Source organism: Staurois parvus, unplaced genomic scaffold, assembly GCF_062004578.1.
Source record: "Staurois parvus isolate SC_StPar_1 unplaced genomic scaffold, SC_StPar_1.0 ptg000696l, whole genome shotgun sequence".
Taxonomy (NCBI): domain Eukaryota; kingdom Metazoa; phylum Chordata; class Amphibia; order Anura; family Ranidae; genus Staurois; species Staurois parvus.
Window position 1 is genome coordinate 18,931 of NW_028318492.1, and position 21,874 is coordinate 40,804.

The 21,874-nt window shown below is 39.1% G+C and overlaps 1 protein-coding gene across 1 annotated transcript in view; it reads right to left on the reverse strand.

Annotated features, from left to right (window-relative positions):
- Positions 1-3,092: 3,092 nt before the first annotated feature.
- Positions 3,093-21,874, reverse strand: part of ZPLD1 (zona pellucida like domain containing 1) — a 130,903-nt gene continuing 112,121 nt past the window's right edge. The window contains exons 9-10 of the mRNA XM_089652898.1: positions 7,823-7,852; positions 3,093-3,268 (exon numbers count right to left, since the gene is read on the reverse strand). Coding sequence (XP_089509024.1) covers positions 3,093-3,268; positions 7,823-7,852 — 206 coding nt within the window. The remainder of the gene's footprint in view (positions 3,269-7,822; positions 7,853-21,874) is intronic.

Below are 21,874 nucleotides of genomic sequence, written 5' to 3' on the forward strand. Positions count from 1 at the left end.
GCCTGAAATCCTGATCAAACAATTGTAACAGCTAGGCAGACATCAGGTACAAATCTGATGCATTTTCACCCCAAACGCCTGCATGTATATGAACTTTTTAAGTATATGGTATGTTGGTGTAGTGCTTTTTTTTCAACAGAAAAAAGGGCACATTTATTAAACCTATTACTATTTCATAACAACTCTGCCTTATAATTGTCATTGGTGTGCCTGATTTAAATTTCCTTGTTGTGCAGCAACATTGACAAACTTTTCCCAGAGTGTTGTGCCCCTATTGGAGTCAATACCATTGGGGAGAATGCAATAGATTCAATTTTCAGCTAATTAGAGAGTAAAAAGAAGGGTTTATATCAGGGGCGGACTGACCATTTGGAAACTCGGGCACTGCTCGAGGGCCCGGGGTCAGTAGGGGGCCCCATGAGATGCCCCTGGTACCTTTTTCATAGGCTTTTTTGAGTTTGGGCAAGGACACGGGGCCCCATAATCCCCTATTGCCCGGGGGCCCCATGAGTTGTCAGTCCGCCCCAGGTTTATATGCAAGCAATGTAGTTGTTGCACAATGAGTGTATCCAACCTCACAGATATGGGTGCTGTGACAGACTCAACCAGGACAGGGGCTTTTGGAGGGGGCTAGGGACTCGCCTTCTACACACTGATTATGGCCCATGGAGGGAGAAGATCATTATCTACTGATGGACAACAACGTGATGAGCAATTCTTGGATTAATTCCCTGAATAAACACAATACAGCTTCCCTTCTGGAGTGGACAGAACACTGCAATATTAACCTTGCAGAGGTTAATGATCAGGGGAAATATGGGGCCCTCCTGCAGACTGGGTTGAAGAACCTCCTCCACTTGGGACAGAAATATTTATCAACAATCTCCCTCAAGAAATCTATGAAGATAGATGAATTCCAATTTTTCAGACTTGGAATATTGTATGAGTTTTGTCTTATGATGAACAGATTATGCAAGTGAAAGCAACACCTAAAAGACAGCATGTGTAATGTACTTTGTGTATTCAGGGTTGGAGGTGCCGGGCTGTCTGGGGTGGGCCCCCTTGCTTGTGTGGGTGCTTGGCTGTTGATTAGCTTACTGTTAATTAGATCACTGTTAGGATAATGTGATCAAGCTCTTACCTAATCAGTGTGGGATGTTTATCCCAATGTGTAATATTTGATTTTACTGTACATGTGGAGACTGCCCCTATTTCTGGTGTATAAAAACTTGTATTTCTGTTCAATAAAGAGTTCCAGTTTTGCACCTAAACAAGTGTTGTCTAGTCTTGGGTGTGATGCCCAGCTATAATACCTTGGTCCTGTGTCCCAGCGGTGAGGAAGCAGTTCTCTGATGAACACACCTAGGCAGGGTACCAGGCAGTCTGTCACAGGCGCCCATGTGCCAATTGGTCTTTTTTATTTGGAGAAAATGTAATCAAGCTTCCACTGTGCATGTGCAACTTCAGTATGTCATCTAAATTACATTATGTGGATTCCTAACATTCCAACAGCAACCCAAGATATGACAAGCAGATGTTGTATTGCCATTTGTTCTTTGTATTACATCTGTGCATAAACAGACAGCCCATTGATCACTTCTTTGCATTTATTTTATGCAAGAACTTGACAAGTGAACCAGCCAATAGAGTGTAAGGAGCCGGGATCAGCTATTTTCCCCTTTTAGGAAGTTACATTATTTTGTATTTGGCAGCTCTTCGTTATTGTTCGGCACACTACATACCATATAAATATTTAATGGTAGTTCTTATATACAGTACTTCCAGTTTACTCTTGGTACTATCAAAATGCTTAGCAATAAATCACATGGAAACATGTATATACTTTCATGCACATCTACTTTAAAATCCAATTGTAACTTTCAGCTTAGCACAGCTAAATACATTCCAAGTCATGACAACAAAAGGTGTGCAAAGCCTTACAGTTTTCATATTTCTTCATAAAGCAGCCACAGCCTGGGTAGAACAGCCTGTCTCTTGCTACTATACAGTAGGAAAGAAGTCTTGTTTTTTCTGTGGAAGCAGTGGTCTTTCTACAGAGGTAAAACATTGCTCCCGGGTGTATTTAGCTATTTTAAACTGAAAGTTGGCTTCTTTTTTAATGAGTCCTTGCACACAATACTGATGTATGAACACTGGATCTACCTGGCAGAAAGTTCTTGCTCAAAAAAACATAAGTATGGTCCACATAGTGTACATATTTACCAGCATATATTTTTTTTTAGCACCCACAATGTTAAGTAACACAGGGGAGGTATGATTTACGCAAGTATTTGCACATATTTGCATGAATTTACAAGAAATACATTTACAAGAAAGTGATGCATTTCTGATCTAAACACGGCACTAGCATACTAATATTCATGTGCCTGTGTGTACCATTAAATGCAATGGTTTGCATTTAAATCATTAGGAAATGCCAAAAAAAAGTGGTGTGCATGGGCCCTAAGACATGACTCAGCTGAGCATTTGTGAAACTGGCTGAAAATATTAAGGGCTTGGGAGTATAAAACACCTTTGCAAGAACATAGACAAAACAAATATCTGTAGTTAATACACCCATTACAATTTATAATGGCTATGTTGCTTAAACAATTTTCAAAGCAAGCTTGCTAAAAAAACAAAATACCTGACATTGTAGTTGAAAATGATTATGATAACCCATTAACAGATAAAAGTGTTACTGTAATTAACATCACACAGAAATATAATAAATAGTTTTTATAAATACCAAGGAATGTTGGATATATAAAGGTATATGTCATGTTGCTCTTAATCAGAACATTCCTTAGTTTAGGCACTACAAAAAAACAGGCCGTAGTGTAGAAGATAAAAAGCTCAGGCAAAACTCTTTCAACATTAAATGATAAATCACATCTGTTACCTAAACTATGTCTGCTTCTCAGTCCCAGCATTCATTAATACAGTGCACATGCTAAGTATGAAAACTTTAAAAAAAAAAAAGCATTAGCTTGACATTGTAACATGTTAATGAAATATCCATACACTGTACATTTTCAGTACACAAAGATTTAAATTTATATTAAAAAAGAGTGCAATTTTTTTCTTTTTCATTAGTTAAAAGCTGGGTTTCGTACGCCACATAAAACCAAGCTGTTGTTCTTCCTTCTGTTCAAGAGGACAAGCGAAATAATGAAAAAACCAAAGCTGGTGACACCGAGAATTACTACTCCTGAGATGAGTGCACTGGTCACCGAGTTCATTTGGAATGAAGGGTTTTGCGGTTGAGCTGAAAAATATACAAATAAATAGGTACACTACATACTACAAATCCATGAACAATATTGACTATACCTTCTGTCATGACCATCACATTTCTCATAGTTGTTGTAGTTTTCTGTTTGATAGTAAAAGCATCAATGCCAAGAGCTGAGCGACCTATACAATTTACCCTCATTTCCCAATGCACCCACAAAGCAGGTGAATGCAGGAAATGGAAACATGTTATTTGGAAAAACATTTCTCCAGTAAGCAGGACAGCATGCAATTGCAGGATTGTTAGTTGGGCATCATTAACTTATATGTTGAAAATGGTCACGTTATGAATCGCGTTGTAAATGTAGCAGAGTATAGTTTTTATACACTATACCGCAAGCTGCAGTAAAACTAAAAAAGGAGTTCTTTTTTAAATCCTTTAAACCTATGTAACAACCAGCAGAAGTTTGGGTAAATACAAACAGTGCAGCAGTTTCAGAATATTCCCACAATGATATTTTAGATACAATGCATTAAGTTTTGTTGTCAGGAACCTCAATACTTATTCCTAGAAGTTGTTGTCCCACCAACAATTACCTCTTCCCCCTACTAAACTTAACTCTTTAACCTATCCCTTAACCCTTTGAGGACCAAGGGATGTATTTGTCCCATGTTTGTAATTGCGTGTATCATCTGATTAAGAACTTAAAACTCTTTTTTTTTTTGGTTTGAGTCAAAATATTAGTTCTTATCAACAAACAACAAATGGATCTAGCTTTTTGCCAATTATTTCATGAAATGGCTTAGTTACAGCAACTGAAGTATACGAACTTTAAAAACAAAAAAATTGATTCTTTTGGCGTTCCAAAACCTTACGGTCCTCAAAGGGTTAAACTGTAAACATAACCCCTTGCCTAACCTTACAAATGAAGCTTTAATTGAAACCTGACCATAACACTCAGCCTAAAGATCAGAACTTACCACCTACCATGACAATTATCCTGTGTCAGTTAACGTAACACTAACACATAATCCTAACTTAACCATTAAACCTTAAACTAACCTTTAAAGATGAAATTTAATATGCTTATATGTTGTCTTCCCTGGCTCCGCCCTCCACCCAATCAACTTCCTAGTAAATCTTTAAAAAAAAACTATTTTAGTTCTTGACATATCTTATGTCATAAGTTATAAATACTTGATGTCATCATGGGGTATGTGTGGTTTTTTATGTAATATAGGCAGATCATGGCAAATGGGAGGGGCCAGCAGTGTGATCTACATAGCTTCCTGAAAACACAGCATTCTGTCTCAGTATTGATGTAAGCAGTTTCCTGGCTCTTCAGAGGAGTTATGCAGATATCAAAATGTCTTGAGGGGTGGATGTCAGTCTGTAGGAGTGGGTGTTTGCCAATAGACTGCATTTGACAGTAATGCCCACAACTGATGCGGTGTTTACATGATAGAAAGAAATGACATCTAATGAATGAAAGAGGCAGGAGAGGGACAGCAGGGCTGGGAAAGAAAGAGCTAGAAAATACCGAACATCCTCCAGCCAGGAAATTGAGAGGACTCTATTTGACAGGCTGCAACTTCTAATGAACACTGAGACAAGTTTAAATTGTGTAATGAAATCAGTGTAAGCAATTTTAGTACAGGAGAAGAGCCTATAGAGCTGTGCAAAACTGAAGGTAAGGCTGAAACTCGGCTTTACTCTTAATCCCTAATATCTAAGTCTTAGCATCTATTTATAAAGTAACCTTTAACCTAGTTAACCCTAAAAACTGAAAGATTACCCAAACTATGGGGTGATATTTTGTGCATTCAATGTGCTGACACCCAGGCATACTATTACCATGCCAAGTACTACCAGTGCTAAAATTAAGGTACATAAAATGCTCGATCTGTTTAAAATTGGGTATTTTTAGAAGGATGCCTTTTAAAGTAAAACTCCAGGCAGATATAGAAAATACCAATGAATGTAGTTCTGTATATTCAATGCAGCTAGCATAAACACCTTGGTTTTCGTTGAGTTCAGCTTCTTTTAACCACTTCCCGACGGTGGCAGTGCAGGGTTGGGTGGCCGTTTATAAACGGCCTCCCCGCAGCCTGCTTGTGCGCGCTCTCTGGGAGCACGCAGCACAGCGATCCGGTGCCCGCTGTGTCCTCCGGACACAGTGGAACACCGATCGTTGGACGGGACCTCTGTACAAGGTCCCGATCATGTGATCGCTGATTGGCCCATCAGTGATCACATGCAAAGTAGTAAGCAAGATGTCACTTGTGACATCATTGCTTACTACGTGTGAAATCTGTGAATGATCACAGAGGTCACATGGTACAAGGCTATTCACAACAGCCTTGTACCATGTGACAAGCTGTGACCAATCACAGCTCACTCAATAGTTCTCAATGACTGCAAGAATGCAGACAGAGAGAAAGAGAAATGATTGCTTTTACATCCTATATGGGTGTAAAAGCAATCAGTGTAAAAAAAAAAAAATCTTCATCAACCCCCACAAGTAGTACAGTGTCACCATGGTGACACTGTACTGCTAGGGTGACAGTATGTAAAAAAAAAAAATAATAATATAAAAAAATAAAATAAAAATGTAAACAAAAATGTTTAAAAATTATAATTTTTGGTTATAAACTAATTTGTATTTGAGCCCACTCAGGTGTCCTGCATTCACTTACAGTATGTTGACATGGTACATGCTGACAGGAGAAGTGAGCATTGAGATGACCTCCTCAGTCTGCTGCTGCTCCTTCACTGTCCAAGAACTGAATGAGGGCAGGGACATGACCAAGCTGTGTAGCTTAAAGCCCAACTGCAGGATAGAGAAAAATCTCTGCCTTAGGACTCTCCCCCTCATTGCAAGGGTTAAAAGCATGTGAAGTCTAAGGGGTAGAGATAGAGGCAGTATTACCTACCTTATTCCATGCTCCAGCACCCTCCTCTTCTTCCTGATGCTCTGGGATGTAAGCAATCTCTTGACATCACCTTGTACAATGCAGGGCTATTAACCCTGCATTGTACATGGGGAAGGCAAGTGTGCATCCACAGCCGGGAGTGCCATAAAGAGAAGTTTCATGGAAACACAGAGCCTACGAGGGTCAGGAGTAAGGTAAGTATTACTACCTATCTCTGGACTCCTAGAGAACAAAAAATAAACCCTTGCAGTGCGGGGGGCCCACCACAATAGTAATATCTTTTGTGCCTGGAGTTTAATCACTTCAAGTCTGGACACTTTTACCCCCTTCCTGTCCAGGCCAATTTTCAGCTCTATCACACTTTGAATGACAATTGTGCAGTCATGCAACATTGTACCCATATGAATTTTTAGCATTTATTTTTAGACAGATAAAGCTTTATTTTGGTGGTATTTATTCACTACTGGGATTTTTTTTTTTTTGCTATATAAATGGAAAAGTCCAAAAATTGTGAAAAAAAGAGTTTTTCTTATAAAATTTTGCAAATAAATAATATTTCATCAAATCTTGGCCAAAATTTATTCAGTTATCTTTTTAGTAAAATAAAAATAACCCAAATTAGTTTATAACCAAAAATTATAATTTTTTTTATTTTTTTTTTTACATTTTTATTTTAATTTTTTATATTATTATTTATGGGTTTTTTTTACATACTGTCACCCTAGCAGTACAATGTCACCATGGTGACACTGTACTAGTTGGGGGTGATGAAGATTTTTTTTTTTTACACTGATTGCTTTTACACCCATAAAGTCTGTAAAAGCAATCATTTCTCCTTCTCTCTGGCTGCATTCTTGCAGCCATTGAGAAATACTGTGTAAGCTCTGATTGGTCACAGCTTGTCACATGGTACAAGGTTGTTGTGAATAGCCTTGTACCATGTGATCTCTGTGATCATTCACAGATTTCACACGTAGTAAGCAATGATGTCAGAAGTGACATCTTGCTTACTACTCTGCATGTGATCACTGATTGGCCAATCAGTGATCACATCATCGGGACCTTGCACAGAGGTCCCGTACAACGGTCGGTGTGTCCGGAGGACACAGCGGGCACCGGATCATAGTGCTGCGCTCTCCCAGGGAGCATGCACAAGCAGGGGGCAGGGAGGCCATTTATAAATGGCCACCCGCCCCTGCACAGCCACCATACAGCCGTTTATATAAAATGGCCGGACGGGAAGTGGTTAACTGCAGTCAAGAAAAATCAGGTCATTAGGCTTTCTGGGATATCTAGCAGGGCTGTGCACATCTCAGGACTGAGTGGACAGAAATTAAATTGATTTGACAGGTAAAACATTTCACATATATTTATTGTAATGGTGTATTTAGTTGTTTTCCTAGAATTCAGCTTTAGGTCTCATTAACAAGGGCCTACTTAAGCGTATGCCTAAGTGAGGACCATGTTTGCCCACATGGCATTGCTCAGGGTTCCATGCATCCAAATGCAGGCAATCCCATTCATGTCAATTGGGATTCAGTGGCTGCATGGACACAGCTCTTGCTCCTAATTTGACATCCATGAGGGTGTGGGTGCGTTCAAGTGTGGGTTCCTTTTATTCATTATTTTTTAGAACAATGATATGCTGACTTACCAAGCTGGGAGTTGTTTGTCGGAGTTTCATCTGTAATAAAAAAAATACTTACAGTTAGCTGTTTTAACATCCATAATAAATAGCTGACTTTTTTATAATGAACACGCATTTTCTTTTGAAGGCATTTGAAGAACAGTCTCTCAAAATAGGCCAATGAAGCACACAGTAGTGCATATTTTTCAGACTCTGGTTTAAAATATAAGTTCACCTTTTTCTTACATTTTATGAATGCATTAATAGTACTATAGAAAAAAATGCACTTATAAAATGTAACCATTGAAGCCTGGAAAGCATTGCAATCTTGGTTAGTGCACCAAGGGTGCAATGCTGAAGCTTCTGCAAACTCTGCTAGTTTGCGGAGGTCTGTATCTCTATACGGATTTTCAGTTAGGAGATGTCAGGAAGGACTGCTGGACTACAAATACCTGTAATGTCAGCACACTAAGAACCAAAATAAAATGACTAGTTATAAACTCAACCAGGATTTGGTGTTTTTTTTGTGTTTAATCATACATTTAAATAATAAGGCTGGTGGTCAAAGAGCACATAAACGATTCCTTTATTCTAAACAAAGACATCTTAAAAATATATCAATTCAAAATAAAAACACCACACTTCATAGGTCTCCATCGTGCCCCCTTTGTAGTATTTGGGGGATATATCTAAGGCATATATACATAAAATTTTCTTCATATCCGCCAAAAATGCTTTGCAAATAGAATTCCAACGTAGAAGGACTTTTTATAACTTGGTCAAGGGAAGATTCCTCTTGTCAACTGCATGCCACTTTAACCACTTGCCCTCCAGAGGATTTACCCCCCTTCCAGACCAGGCCATTTTTTGCTGTTTGGCACTGTGCTATTTCAACTGGTAATTGCACAGTTGTGCAATGCTGTACTCAAATGAAATTTATGTCCTTTTTCCCACAAATAGAGCTTTCTTTTGGTGCTATTTGATCACCTCTGTAGTTTTTAATTTTTGCGCTATAAACAAAAAAATTTTTTTTTAAAATAAAAAATAAATTTTGAAAAAAAATTATATTTTTCACTTTTGGTTATAAAAGATAACCAAAAACTCACAGTTAGTAATACATTTAAGCTGAAATGTACTCTGCTACATGTCTTTGGTAAAAAAAAATCTCAATGCATGATTATTAATTGGTTTGTGTGAAAGTTATAGCGTCTACAAACAATGGTATATATATTGGAATTTATGTAGTTTTTACTTTCTGACTGCCTATCACATTTCTTGAGGTGCTAAAATGTCAGGGCAGTGCAAACCCTCCCTAAATGACCCCTTTCTGGAAAGTAGACAGCCCAAGGATTTTGCAGAGAGGCATATTAAGTCCATGGAACATTTATTTTTTACAATTTTTATTTTTTACACATATTTGTTTAATGATATACTGTATTGCTCATGCATACCATGGGTATATGTGGAATAACACCCCAAAACACATTCTCCTACTTCTTCCAAGTATGGGGATACCACATGTGAGAGACTTTTTGACAGCCTAGCTACATACAAGCCCCCAAAATCCAATGACCACCTCAAGGCTTTTAAAGGGCATATTTCCTCATATCACTTCCCCACTACCTATCACAGTTTCGGAGGCTCTAAAATGTCAGGATAGTACAAACACCCCCCCAAATTACCCCTTTTTGGAAAGTAGACGCCCAAAGGGATTTGATAAGAGGCATGGTGAGTATTTCACAGATATAATTTTTGTCACAGGGTTTTGAAAATAAAAAAAGAAAATAAAAAATACATTTTTTGTTTTCTTTCTTTGTTTTCTAAAAACATGTGGCAACAAATGAGATCTGCAAAGCACTTCCCATGCCTCTTAGCAAATACCTTGGAGTGTCTATTTTTCAAAAAGGGGTCATTTGAAGGGGTTGCGTCTACTATCCTGGCATTTCAGGGCTAACTTTAGAAGCTTATGCCACACATCACCCACTCTTGATGACCAAGCTTTTTCAGACACTTTTTGTTCACATGAAAAAAAACAGTTTTTTTGCTAGAAAATTACTTTGAACTCCCAAACATTATATATTTTTTTAAAGCAGAGGCCCTGGAAAATAAAACAGTGGGTGTTGACATTTTTTAGGTCACACAGTATTTGTGCAGCGATTCCTTAACGCAAATCTTTGGGGAAAATTTACTTTTTAGAATTTCAATGCAAAAAACACAGTATGTTGCCCAATTATTTGATAAAATATAAAATATGATATTATGGTGAGTAAATAGATACCATTGTGCATGCCTGTGCAATGGCAACAAAGTACATACATTATTATCATCGATAGGCAACATTTTAAAAGCCTTTACAGGTCACCAATTTATATTTACACAGGATTACTGCTCTCATTCTGACGTTCACGGTGATACCTCACATGCATGGTGCAACCGCTATTTACATACCAGAATGGGGTCAGCGCTTGCTCACGCAGGTGCACGCGTGCAGGGAGCCAATGGTGTTTTTTTTTAGTTAGTTATTTTGATTTTTTTTTTATTATTTTTACACTGTCCCTTTCAGGTTTTTTTTATCACTTTTAATGCTATCACAGAGAATGCAAATATCTCCTATAACTTCAATGGGAATTGCCATATATTCTTTTTTGAGAAATCTGGGGTCTATCAGTCTCTAGACATCTCCTCTGCCCTTACATTATCTAATCTCACCAAGATCGGTGGGATCATATACTTTCCAAATGCTTTTCCAATTTACAAATGGCGCTGGTTATATCCTGCAAAACTGAAGTGATGAAATGCTCATAGCTTCCAGTCTCTTCAACTATAGAGAAGATTGGAGTCATTCTGGTCTCCGACCAGCTCTATGGTCAGCTGCATTCTCGGATTCCCCTGTGGGAAAGGAGAGCCCAAGAAAACTGTGGAAGGCAGCGGGGGCCTTCCTGCTGCTCCTAAAAACAATTCAGCAGCTAATTGACCACTAGGATTGTTTTTACATGAAAGCCGACCGCCAGCTGAAACTAAAAGTACCAGAATGATGCCTGTAGCTGCAGGCATCATCCCCGTATAACCACTCAAAGTTTAGAGATGTACCAGTACATTCCTGGTCTATGTTGGGCATATATGTAACAGCCGAGAACATGGGCATGTGATGAATTGGGTCTGTGGATCAACATGACCACAATTCATTCTTTCCTGTAATGTCCATGTTGAGGGTTAAGCCCAAAAGAGTTTTACATTCAGAAACAGTGATAGGTGTCCATGCGAATCGTCTGGAAAGAGTTGAATTTGGGTGGGTACCATTCACCAGGATCTTCATTCTGCTGTGTCCGCTGGACACAGCAGCCATGGGGAGAGAGTGCTGTGCGCCCACTCGGGAGCGCGGCACCTCCTTGTGTTAGTACAGTTAGAGAGAATTATGGGTACGTCGCTTTGCCTGTAGCTGCCGTTCTGCCGCAGTACATTGCGGGCGGGCTAGAAGCGGTTAACCCAAGGATATATTGCGTCAACAGTGATATAGGCCTCATATAGAGGTAATAAGGTGTAGTCCAGAGGATGATATCCTATAAATGCTTGCAGTCAGTACCGACCTCCCGCTTACACTATATAAAAAGCCTAATAAATCTTGTGTGGGGCAACCATTAACATTCCCAGGTGGAGGGTCAGACCAGATGTAGTCCAGAGGAGGAAGAAAACTGCATTGCACAAATGTGTAAATGATGGTATCTTCACCTCCCTCTGGTGCCCAACAAACCAGGAGCACTGTCCAGGTGAAGGTTCAAGTGAAAATAACCTCCCTCATACATCAAGAAAGGTCTTGCTCATGCATAAACCCAAGTAAGCATATCCTTATGGAATAGAGAGGAGGATCTCTTGAGGCATATTGTTGAGCAAGTCCTCAAAGCATGGACAGTTCAAAATATCAGAGCAAAGCTGGAGGAGAATTGTTGGTACTTATCATAGTGTCAGTATCACGATCAATGTCCCTGGGAGACCTGGAGGTTTGGAATGAGCCATATCCACCTTGATACTGACACGTATGCTCTCATGCTGCATGTTACACCCTAAATATGGGTGTAACATGTAACATGAGCCCAAAGGTGAACTTAACCTTTAAAGTTGAACTCCAGGTATGATCTTAAGTACATATTTGGACCAATGTAATATGTACTTCCCATAAATGATGGAACACTAGGGAAGCTGGAAATCACTATAGTAGTCAATGCTATACAGTGATAGCCACTATTCACAGAATGCCTTGTATTTTTTTTCAAAAAACAAGATGTTCTCTGGCTGGACAAGGTGGAGAAAAAGGGATGTCACAATTCATTGAAAAAAAAATACAAGGTGTTCTGTGAATGGGGGCAGTTCCAAGCAAGCAAACCCTTACAGCACAAACCCTCTCAGCACGGTACCCAGAAGGTTGTAAAAATCATTGTAGTAGAACTGCATACTACAGTGATGGTCAGCTTCCACACTGGTCCCTCAGGTATGATACATTTGGACCTTAGATTGAGGGTTAGGGACTGATGTGAATGTACAATACATATGTAAAGTGCTCTGTAAATTGAAGGTGCTATATAAGTACCTGAAATAAATAAATACATAAATCCTATTCTCATAATGCAGTACTGGCACCAGTGCAGTCAATTGGAGGCAGATAGAGAGACTCCTTAGTCCTGTGTAATATAATGACCTTTAAAAGGCTTTTTCTAATGAGGTGGCAGGGGAGCAAAGGATAGGTAAGAACTAGTAGCAGCAGGGAAGATGTGTTTGTAGTTATGCATAGGCAAGACACAGGTTTGCTTTAAAACATTCTCATTTTCTAGTGTGTTCTTACTATTATTGGAGTGAGCATATTGTAGCATAGTTCTCCTTTTAGATGCCATGCACCAGCCATAGAAGTGAAGCACACCACCAATGTTACATATTACACACTTTGAGAAATAGTGTACTGTATAGCAAATATGTAATAATAACCATGGCATAACACACTACATAATAAAGTGGAAATTGGAATGAAGCAATTTATTTAAATTGCATTAATGCCTAGGTCAATAATGACTCCCCATGATTTCAGTTTAATACAATATTAAATTGCAATTTCAATCTGATATTTTCACATCTATCTACATTTCTGCAAGTATATTTTTTAGTCATATCATGTACAGCAACTGAAACTTCAGAAAGGTCAGTATTTTGTGGCTTTAGGGAGCAATGCTTTGTACCAATCTCATGCCCTTTTCACAAATGGAACATTGTAATAATGATTAATCTGTCCTCAATGGAACTAAATAAATTAAAAGACAAGCACTATCTGTTCTGAAACAGCAAACCGATGACAGGGCATTTCAAGATTATTTCTCAACCTGTATAGTATATTTTCCTGGTTGATTGGTTGTATTATGTCTACTATACTAACGGAGTCTCACTATACAGATATGAACATGTATGGTTTTACTTATTATTATATTTCTTATGCCAACTCCTTTGTGACACTTTATAGGTAATATAGGAACACAAATATTTAGCCTACTACAAATTTCAAACTAAATTCAGAGCCAGACATCAACATACAAGAGGGGGAAACTGTGCATCAATTTAAAAATTATCAGAAGGCTCAACAATAGAATTTATAAAACTCATGTAAACCCCCCCAAAAAAATATAATATGGAAATATAAAGATGACAAACTAAATCAGCCTGTGCAGTACCTCATCATATAAATAGATTGTATAGACCCTGCTTTTGTTGTGCTTTTCCGTGTAGGTCTAATTTCTGATTACTTGTTGATCCTCTGTAATTCCCTTACACTTTGCCCGAAAGCTGGCCATATAATGGAACATTGTTCAAAATTTTTTGTTTTAAGAATGTTTGTTTGTTTTTTGTAAGTATTATAGGGGTCAAATCAATGTTCATCTTGGAATGTAGCAACAAGAACATGCTAATGAGAAGGCTGGAAAATATTTAACAGTGAATTTGGTTTTAGGCATGAAGGTCCATTCACTCCAAAATATAAAATTAAAAACAAAACATTTTTAGTACTTTTGACATTCATCATGTCATTGGAGGTACTGATGAGAATTTTTGAATGAATGTTCATGCAAAAATCTATTAGTGTATGGTTAGCTTAAGTTTAGATTTTTGATTGTCTGTCCCCTAACATAACGCTGTTCAACTCCTATCAATGTAAGCAATAATCCCTACTGATAATTACAAAAACATGCTACTATAGTATTTCAGATTTTAAAACCAGAAAAAGAAACACTGCATGCCAATTATGTTTTAATTCATTTTCATTTGAATTGGAAAAACAGAGTAATTGTATGTGCACACTGACCAGTAATGCAAGGATGCAATCACAATAACTGACATGGTCATGTAAGCGTACACATGCTATATACACACGACTTTAGAGTGATGTTCTTTGCAGTCACCATTTGCATATTAGACTGCAAACCACCCCACACTCCTTTCACTTGGTAGACTTCCATTAGTTAAAGTGTGTGAAAAGCCAAAATGTTCTTTTTACCTTTAAAAGGAGTATGGAATAGTTGCAACCCTTATGAGTTTTTTTCTGTCTATGTCCCATCTGGGAAAGTTTTCTCACTGTCTCTTCCTGATAGACAGCAGAAAATTAGATCAAATCTCTCCAAAGCAATCCCATTTTAGGCAGTTGTCACTGGAACAGATGTCTCCACTGAAACATTTCCCCTCACCTAGAGAAATGTACAATCACATTTACTCCAGCTTCCATAATGATTAAACAATATTGGATTTCTAACCATTTTGTGCACTGGAGGCAATAGTATCCTAGTGTTACCAGGACCAATAGTGAGAGTAATTCTCTCCAGCAGGAACCCAGACAGCATAGCAAATCAAATAACTGCTCCAACCCTTCCGTATTCTATCCAACATTTTGTATGCATACACATGTATTCATATGACTAGGAAACACAGTCTTTGGGCTTTTAACAACATTAGAGATGAAAATATAAAGATATAAACAAGCCAATCATTAAAAGGAATAGAATTACAAACAATTAAATACATAACTAGTATTGGTCTGATGTTGGTTCCTGGCCTAGGGGTGTGAAACAACAAAAAATACACCTCTCGAATTCTTTGGACCCCAGAGTTATTTCAACCTGTACTAGGCTGGTCATGAAATTATACACATTGGATACATCTCCCTCCTACCATAGATGGGAGGCCTATCATTTGATAATAATCTAAAGTATTGAGCAGACATAAAAGGTTTTGTTACCATTGTATTTAGTTTGAAATGTTTTTAACATTTTTTTTACTATAGGTTTATCCTATAAATAAAAATGTAATAAAGCAATAAGAAGGTAATAACTGTTTCTTTTCACACTTTTCTATCTCTGACTGAATGTGCGTATGGAGCTGTATAGAGCAGTAGAGTATTTATCTAGTCCTCAGAATAATTAAGTACAACATTACATACATTTCCTTAAACCAACTGCAATGTTCAAATAAATATAGCTGTCCTTAGGTACATCACCCAAACATATTTTAATAATAAATAATTTACTATCTTTAGAGACCCAGCTTCAATACATTTTCCTAAATATTCCCAATAATCATAGCTGGTTTTGTTTTAGCTCTTTTTAAGCTTTTTCTCACCTTCCTCTTATTAACCAAAAATGGACATTAACAATTAATTAAAAATGCTATTAACCATTTAAAATGCCAGAGTATCTATTCTTGACCTAAGCTGGCCATACACTGTATGAATTGTATTCAGTTCCTGAGTCTGGCTCCCACTGGACATCCTTCAAATAAAATGTCAAAGGAACAGGATAGGAAATTGTAGGCCAAAAAGAAGCTGCATCTGATCAGATGCAGCCATACAGTGGGTATTTTGATAGCTGGGAGGCTGTCAAAATACAATAGGCACAGAGGGGTATCTTTCAATACAGACTGTGCACTGTGGATGGAGGAATCTTTTAGTTTGGTTTTTTAATACAGCCAGCATTTTTCAGCTTTCAGGCTATACTATCAGTGTATAGCCAGCTTTACTCCACAGGCCCTGTTTGCTCAATTCTAATACCAGGTGAGATGATTCCCTTATCATTTAACAAGAGCTAATATCTCAAAGTCTGTTTTGCCTTTCCTGTAGATTTGCTCTAACAATTTAGCAAAATAACATTGGTGCAAACTACAGAGACATCCTGATGCATGCTGATAAATTCTGTATTGACAAGTTTTTTTTATCTGTATTTTCATTTGTTGATGATTTATTTTATTGTGATTAGTTGACAAATTATCACTTTTTTAGTATTTACCACATCAATGATCAATATTTTGTTACTTTTTGATCTGTACACTCTGTATTTCTGTTTTCTGTAAGGGCATGTTTTAGGATTCATTTTAGTCAGTTTTTTGGCTCTAAATCCGGTAGTTATAAGGTTCCTATTTCTCTTGTCCAAATGGGCTTATGGTACTGTATTTGTTGAATCATTTAGCTTTGGAGCAGCAACATTAATTGCAATGGACTGCATTTTTCTGCCAGTTCTGTGTACATACCAATTTTTGTCACTTTAGTTTTTATACAATCTAATCATCCTAAAAAAATAAATGCTACACTGAAATAGCAGGACAGGCAGTAAACACACCTACTGACATTAAAATGCACTGGTTGTACGCTTTAATTAAAAGTGCCTTGTCTGTTATCTTTGTAGATCTGCTATAAAGTGTTTTCCACTTCAGAAGAAATATCTGTTAAGAATTCATCTTCTTGAGAAATGGTAAGAGCACTTCATTTCATAAGTACTTGTTTGCTGGATTATTGATTAGTGGCTTACAGTGTTATCGACTGAGAGATACTGATGGATCTGAGGAATGCTTTCCAAAGTACTTTTCCCTTGGTGTGGAAAAGGTGTTAGATTTTTCCTTTTTTATTAGTGCACAAATTTAAAGGGAAATCTGTCATATAGCAAAGCACTCCAAAATAAACTCCAATTTACACACCACATACTAGTTTCGAAGAGATGAAGAAAACTTATTCACTTAGTCACTGCCCTGGAACCAGTATGGAGCACATGATTTATAGAAATGTTGCTTTCTATGAGCCTGTTCTTACCATTGATTTGTTGTTTGGTAGAGTCCTTTGAAAGCAGAAAGCCAGTTACACAGCTAAATATACAAATGAAATGCAAACAGCACAATGGCTTAGTGGTTATTACTGAGTTTAAATACCTACCATGACAAATCCCTATCATGGAGTTTGCATGCTCTCCCCTTGCTGCATAGATTTCCTCCCACTCTTCAAAACATGCTGGCATGTTAATTGGCTATGTGTATGTATGCATGTGGGGTAGGGACCTTAGACTGTAAGCAAGTTGAGAGCAGAGACTGATATGAATGTACAATATATGTAAAGCACTGAATACATTTTTGGCACTATATAAATATCAGTAATACATTTGGGAGGTGTTTTATCTACCAAAGGATATGTTTCTGTTCATCTAGTTTTGATAGTTCACAGCTTTGCCACTACTCACAACCAGGGGCGGACTGACCATTTGAAAACTCAGGCACTGCCCGAGGGCCCAGGGTCAGTAAGGGGCCCCATGAGATGCTCCTGGTACCTTTTTCATAGGCTTTTTTGAGTTTGGGCAAGGACACAGGGGCCCCATGATCCATGATTTTGCTGCAATTAAGTAACACTTACAATTTTTTTAAATTAAATACATAAAGGTTTTTTCTCTTCCCCAGTCTGATTCTGGGCAATGAAAGAAGAAGCAGCAAACTGAGGAGTTCACCTTTCTGTCACTCTAATCTCTCCTCTTGTCATCATGTCCCTTATTAGCACATGAGTACAACTAACTAACTCTCTGTACTGCTTCTCCTTCTCCAACTCTGAGCTACGCTGTAAAGGGGAAAACAAGAGGCTGATACCAAGTCTATTGCCTATATTTGAATTTCTTGAATCTATTATTGGATCTGGAGCAGCATTAATATATGTCTTTTTTATATGCCTGAAGTCCAGCTTTAAAGAGTATATAAACCCAACATTTCATATTCCTGATATGTTATTGCTGTACCATGTACTTGTATGAAAAGTATCCTGTTCTTTTTGTATTGCTTCCTTTGTGTGAAATCCCTGGTGTCCTGCCAGTCCCTCTGGTTTCCTATTAAAAACTGCCCACACTAGCCTAGTGCAGCACATTAGCGGACACTCCTTCTAGTAGTTACGGGCTATCCTCTGACAATCCTGCTCTATCCTGATCTGACCTGATTTGTTCCTGGCCCACTAGAGAACACTGCCATGTCCCTTGGTGGATGAAAAGACATCACAAGCAGCCTTTGACCAAGATGAGCGTCACCCATTCCTGCCAAACTGGACACTTCCCCCACGCACCATGCTTTTCTCCAGCTTCCACTCTGGAGCTATTCAGGGAAGCACTGGAGAGTTCCCTGCCACCCTCACCAGCTGCCTTGGACCCACTAATGCTGCTCTCTCAGACCTCCCCCAGCGAGGATGGTGCGGAAGATGGGACAGAACTCACCCTGTTGGATGTCCTCGCTACCATCATGGTAAACCAGTCTGATTTGATGGGAAATTAGAGGAACTTGATCTTACCCTTATGCACCAGGATATGCACAAGGTCCGGGAGTGGAAATCGGCAACCGAAAGGTGCATCAGGAACGTAGAGGATGTGGTTAACACTCTCCTGCCAAAAATCAAGCTCTGAAGGATAAGGTGGATGGTTTGGAAAACCACCTCCACAGAAACAACTTGTGGCTGGTGGGCCTGTCTGAAAGGGTGGAGGGGTCAGACATGGTGGCCTTCCTGGAGAGTTGGCTGGAGCATGAATTTGGCCGCCATTGTCTATCTACCTGCTATGTGATCGAATGGGCTTATAAAGTCCATGGAAGGCCTCTTCCTGAGGGCAGCCCCGCTCACACCATAGTGATTCGTCTTCTCAACTAAAGGGACAGAGACTCTATCCTGTGCTGCTCACCTGAAAAGATGTCTCCACATCAGCAATGCTGTGGTGTCCCTTTTCCCTAATTATTCCACCGCGGTTTGTAAAATATCCACCACATAGCCAAATATCAACATGATATGCAGAAGCTCTGGGAGAATGGTGTACAATACTCTATGCTTTTTTCTGGTACACTGTGAGTGGTACACCAAGGCCAAGTACACGTCTTCCAATCACCTGAAAATGTCCTGCCTTGGTTTGAATCACGGCCACAGCCATAGAGATCTCCTGCCAGCTCTCCAGTTACCTGATAAGTTATGCCTGAGATCCAGTGTGTTTATCTTCATGCTGCTGGGCATTCATTGCTTACCATGTAAGGGGGATCTCTGCCCCCCTGGTATACTGCTACTACAGGGTTTATTTCCTGTTACAGGGTTTGCATTCCTGTTTCACTGTTCAAAGTTTTTGGACTGCTATGAGGTTATAGGTCATGTTTCCCACAAGTGTTATCAGTTTCAAGATAAAGCCTATTCCCTTTTTTTGAAGCTGAGCAGGGGTTTTGAATTCTGTTTTACTGCCTGCCTGTTGTAACTTTTTTGGGTTGTGTGTGGTATGAATGCTTTGTATGTCTGGTGATGAATGTTGCACTCCTTCCCCCTCTCCAGTACTGCAGCCATGTTGCGGCCTGTGGATGGTCCCCTGGGCTCCTCCCCATCTTTTATAACTTTACATTAGCCAAATGTCCACTGTAATGATTTTGTCCTGGAATGTTCATGGACTGAATTCCAAATTTAAAAGGCTCCAAAGTACTTGCACTTAAGAAACACTGGGTTTTAAATGGATGTCATTTTAACTGCTCTAATTATGCCCATGGGGTATCTGTATTGATCCTTAAAGGTCTCCCATTTTCTTGTGATAAGGTGATTATTGACCGTTAAGGCAAATATGTCCTTATACTTTTATACTTTGCATAGTTCATGGTATACCATTATTATCCCCTGCCCCCCCCCAGTCACGGCTGCAGTCTTTACTGAATTAAGTGTCTATTTATCTACATTACCTAGTTTTGTTACTATTATTATGGGAGACTTCAACTCTGTGCTGGACCCAGCTTTGGACTAGCTGAAGCCTCTCCTCTCTGAGTCAAAATTGTTTCAACAATGGTTTGATTCCTACAGCTATGTGGACCTTTGGTGATGGAAATTTCCCAAGGTTAGGTTGTATTCCTGCCAATCTAAATTCTATCATGATCTCTCCAGGCTGGATTACATTATGGGGTTCACTGATGTGTTATCCTTAGTGCTCCCAATATATCTTACCCTTCGCCTGAGTCACATGGTGCCTTTGTTGCGGCTCACAATGTTGCAACTTTATATGACTGGCTTGACACGCAAACATCAGTTGTACTTGTCTGCCAAGTTGTGGGAGACATAGTGGGAAGAATGGAAAATTATTGGCTTATCTTTCCCATACAAACTCCATAAATACTGTAGTTATATATTAGCACTTCCGATCTTATTATCATTAGTCAGACTTTTGCATAGTTCTACAAATTGCTGTATGTAGGGGCCCCCGTTGTGGATTCCTTTGCAAGTTTTTTTTACCTCCCTTACTTTTCCCACACTTAGTAACTCCCACCACTTTCTCCTTGAAAAACCACTGACAGTGGAAGAAGTTTCAGCAGCTATCCACTCCTTACCCTCTAATAAGACCCCAGGGCAGGGGCGGACTGACCCGAGGGCCTGGGGTCAGTAGGGAGCCCCATGAGATGCCCCTGGTACCTTTTTCATAAGCTTTTTTGAGTTTGGGCAAGGACAGAGGGTCCTCATGATCCCCTATTGCCCGGGGGTCCCATGAGTTGTCAGTCCGCCCCTGCCCCAGGGCTAGACGGGTTACTCTCTGAATGGTATCAGACTTATGCAGAAGACCTGGCCACACAATTACATGGCCTTTGTAGCTCAGCATTTGAGAATAGACTATTTCCTGACTCTGAGGCTGTAATAGTACTAATACCTAAGCCTGACAAAGACAGGTTACAGTGTGGGTCATATCATCCCATTTCTATACTTAATAGTGATGCAAAGTATTGATTCTGACACTTGTGCACTCAGACTAATTGGGGTTCATGCCTGGAAAGAGCACCTAAGACAATATACGCTGCCTGAATTTGCACATCCATAGGGCAATTACTGAGTGACAGAACAATTTGGTGCTGTCTTTGGATGTACAAAAAGCCTTTGACACTATCAGGTGGCTATTTTTATGGGATAGGATGTCTCAGATGGGTTTTGGTTCCTGGTTTGTTCAATGAGTACAATTGTTACATGCCAACGCTAGGGCTCATATCAACACAAATAAGGACATAGCTCCAGCCTTTTCTTTATGCAGAGGACTGAGGCACGGTTGTCTCGTTTCGCCTCTGTTGTCTGCACTGGCTATTGAGCCCTTGGCTCTGGCGGATCGGCAGCTGGAGGCTGTAATGGGGATCTAGCTTGGGTTGCTGGAGGACAAATCTCCTTGTACGCAGATGACACGTTGGTATATTTGGATGGCTCTGTGAGGTCCTTCTCTACACTGATGCACGTGGTGGAGGAGTTTGGGAGGGCTTCCGGTATTCGGGTTAGTTGGGAAAAAATCTTTGGCTTTTGCAGTAGGCTCTGTGGTACCTGATTTTTTTCTCTACTTCTAAATTGCAAATATCAGCACAATTTCACTATCTAGATATCCAAATACATTCTGATCTCACTGCTTTTGAGTCTCTTAATGTGACACCAGTTGTTACACATATGGAAGTTAGACTCTGTACCTGGGCTTCCTTACTGCTTAACTTAGGTGGAAGGATCATTGGAACATTTTCAAAATGATATATTTGCCAAAATGTTTGTATCTCTTTAGACCCTTTCCAGTTTTTCTCCCTAAAAACTAGAAAATTGACTTAAGGGGGTGCACCCACGGGTGGCTAAATCCTAGCTCCAAACACCCAAGCTAGTTGGGAGTCTGGCATGTCTTAACCTTCATAACTATTTCATTTCTTCACAACTTACCTATGTGTATGATTGGTTCCATGGTTCCATGACTCTTCTCCTACCTCCTCCACCATTTTTCTGTATGCTCTTTATGGATTTGT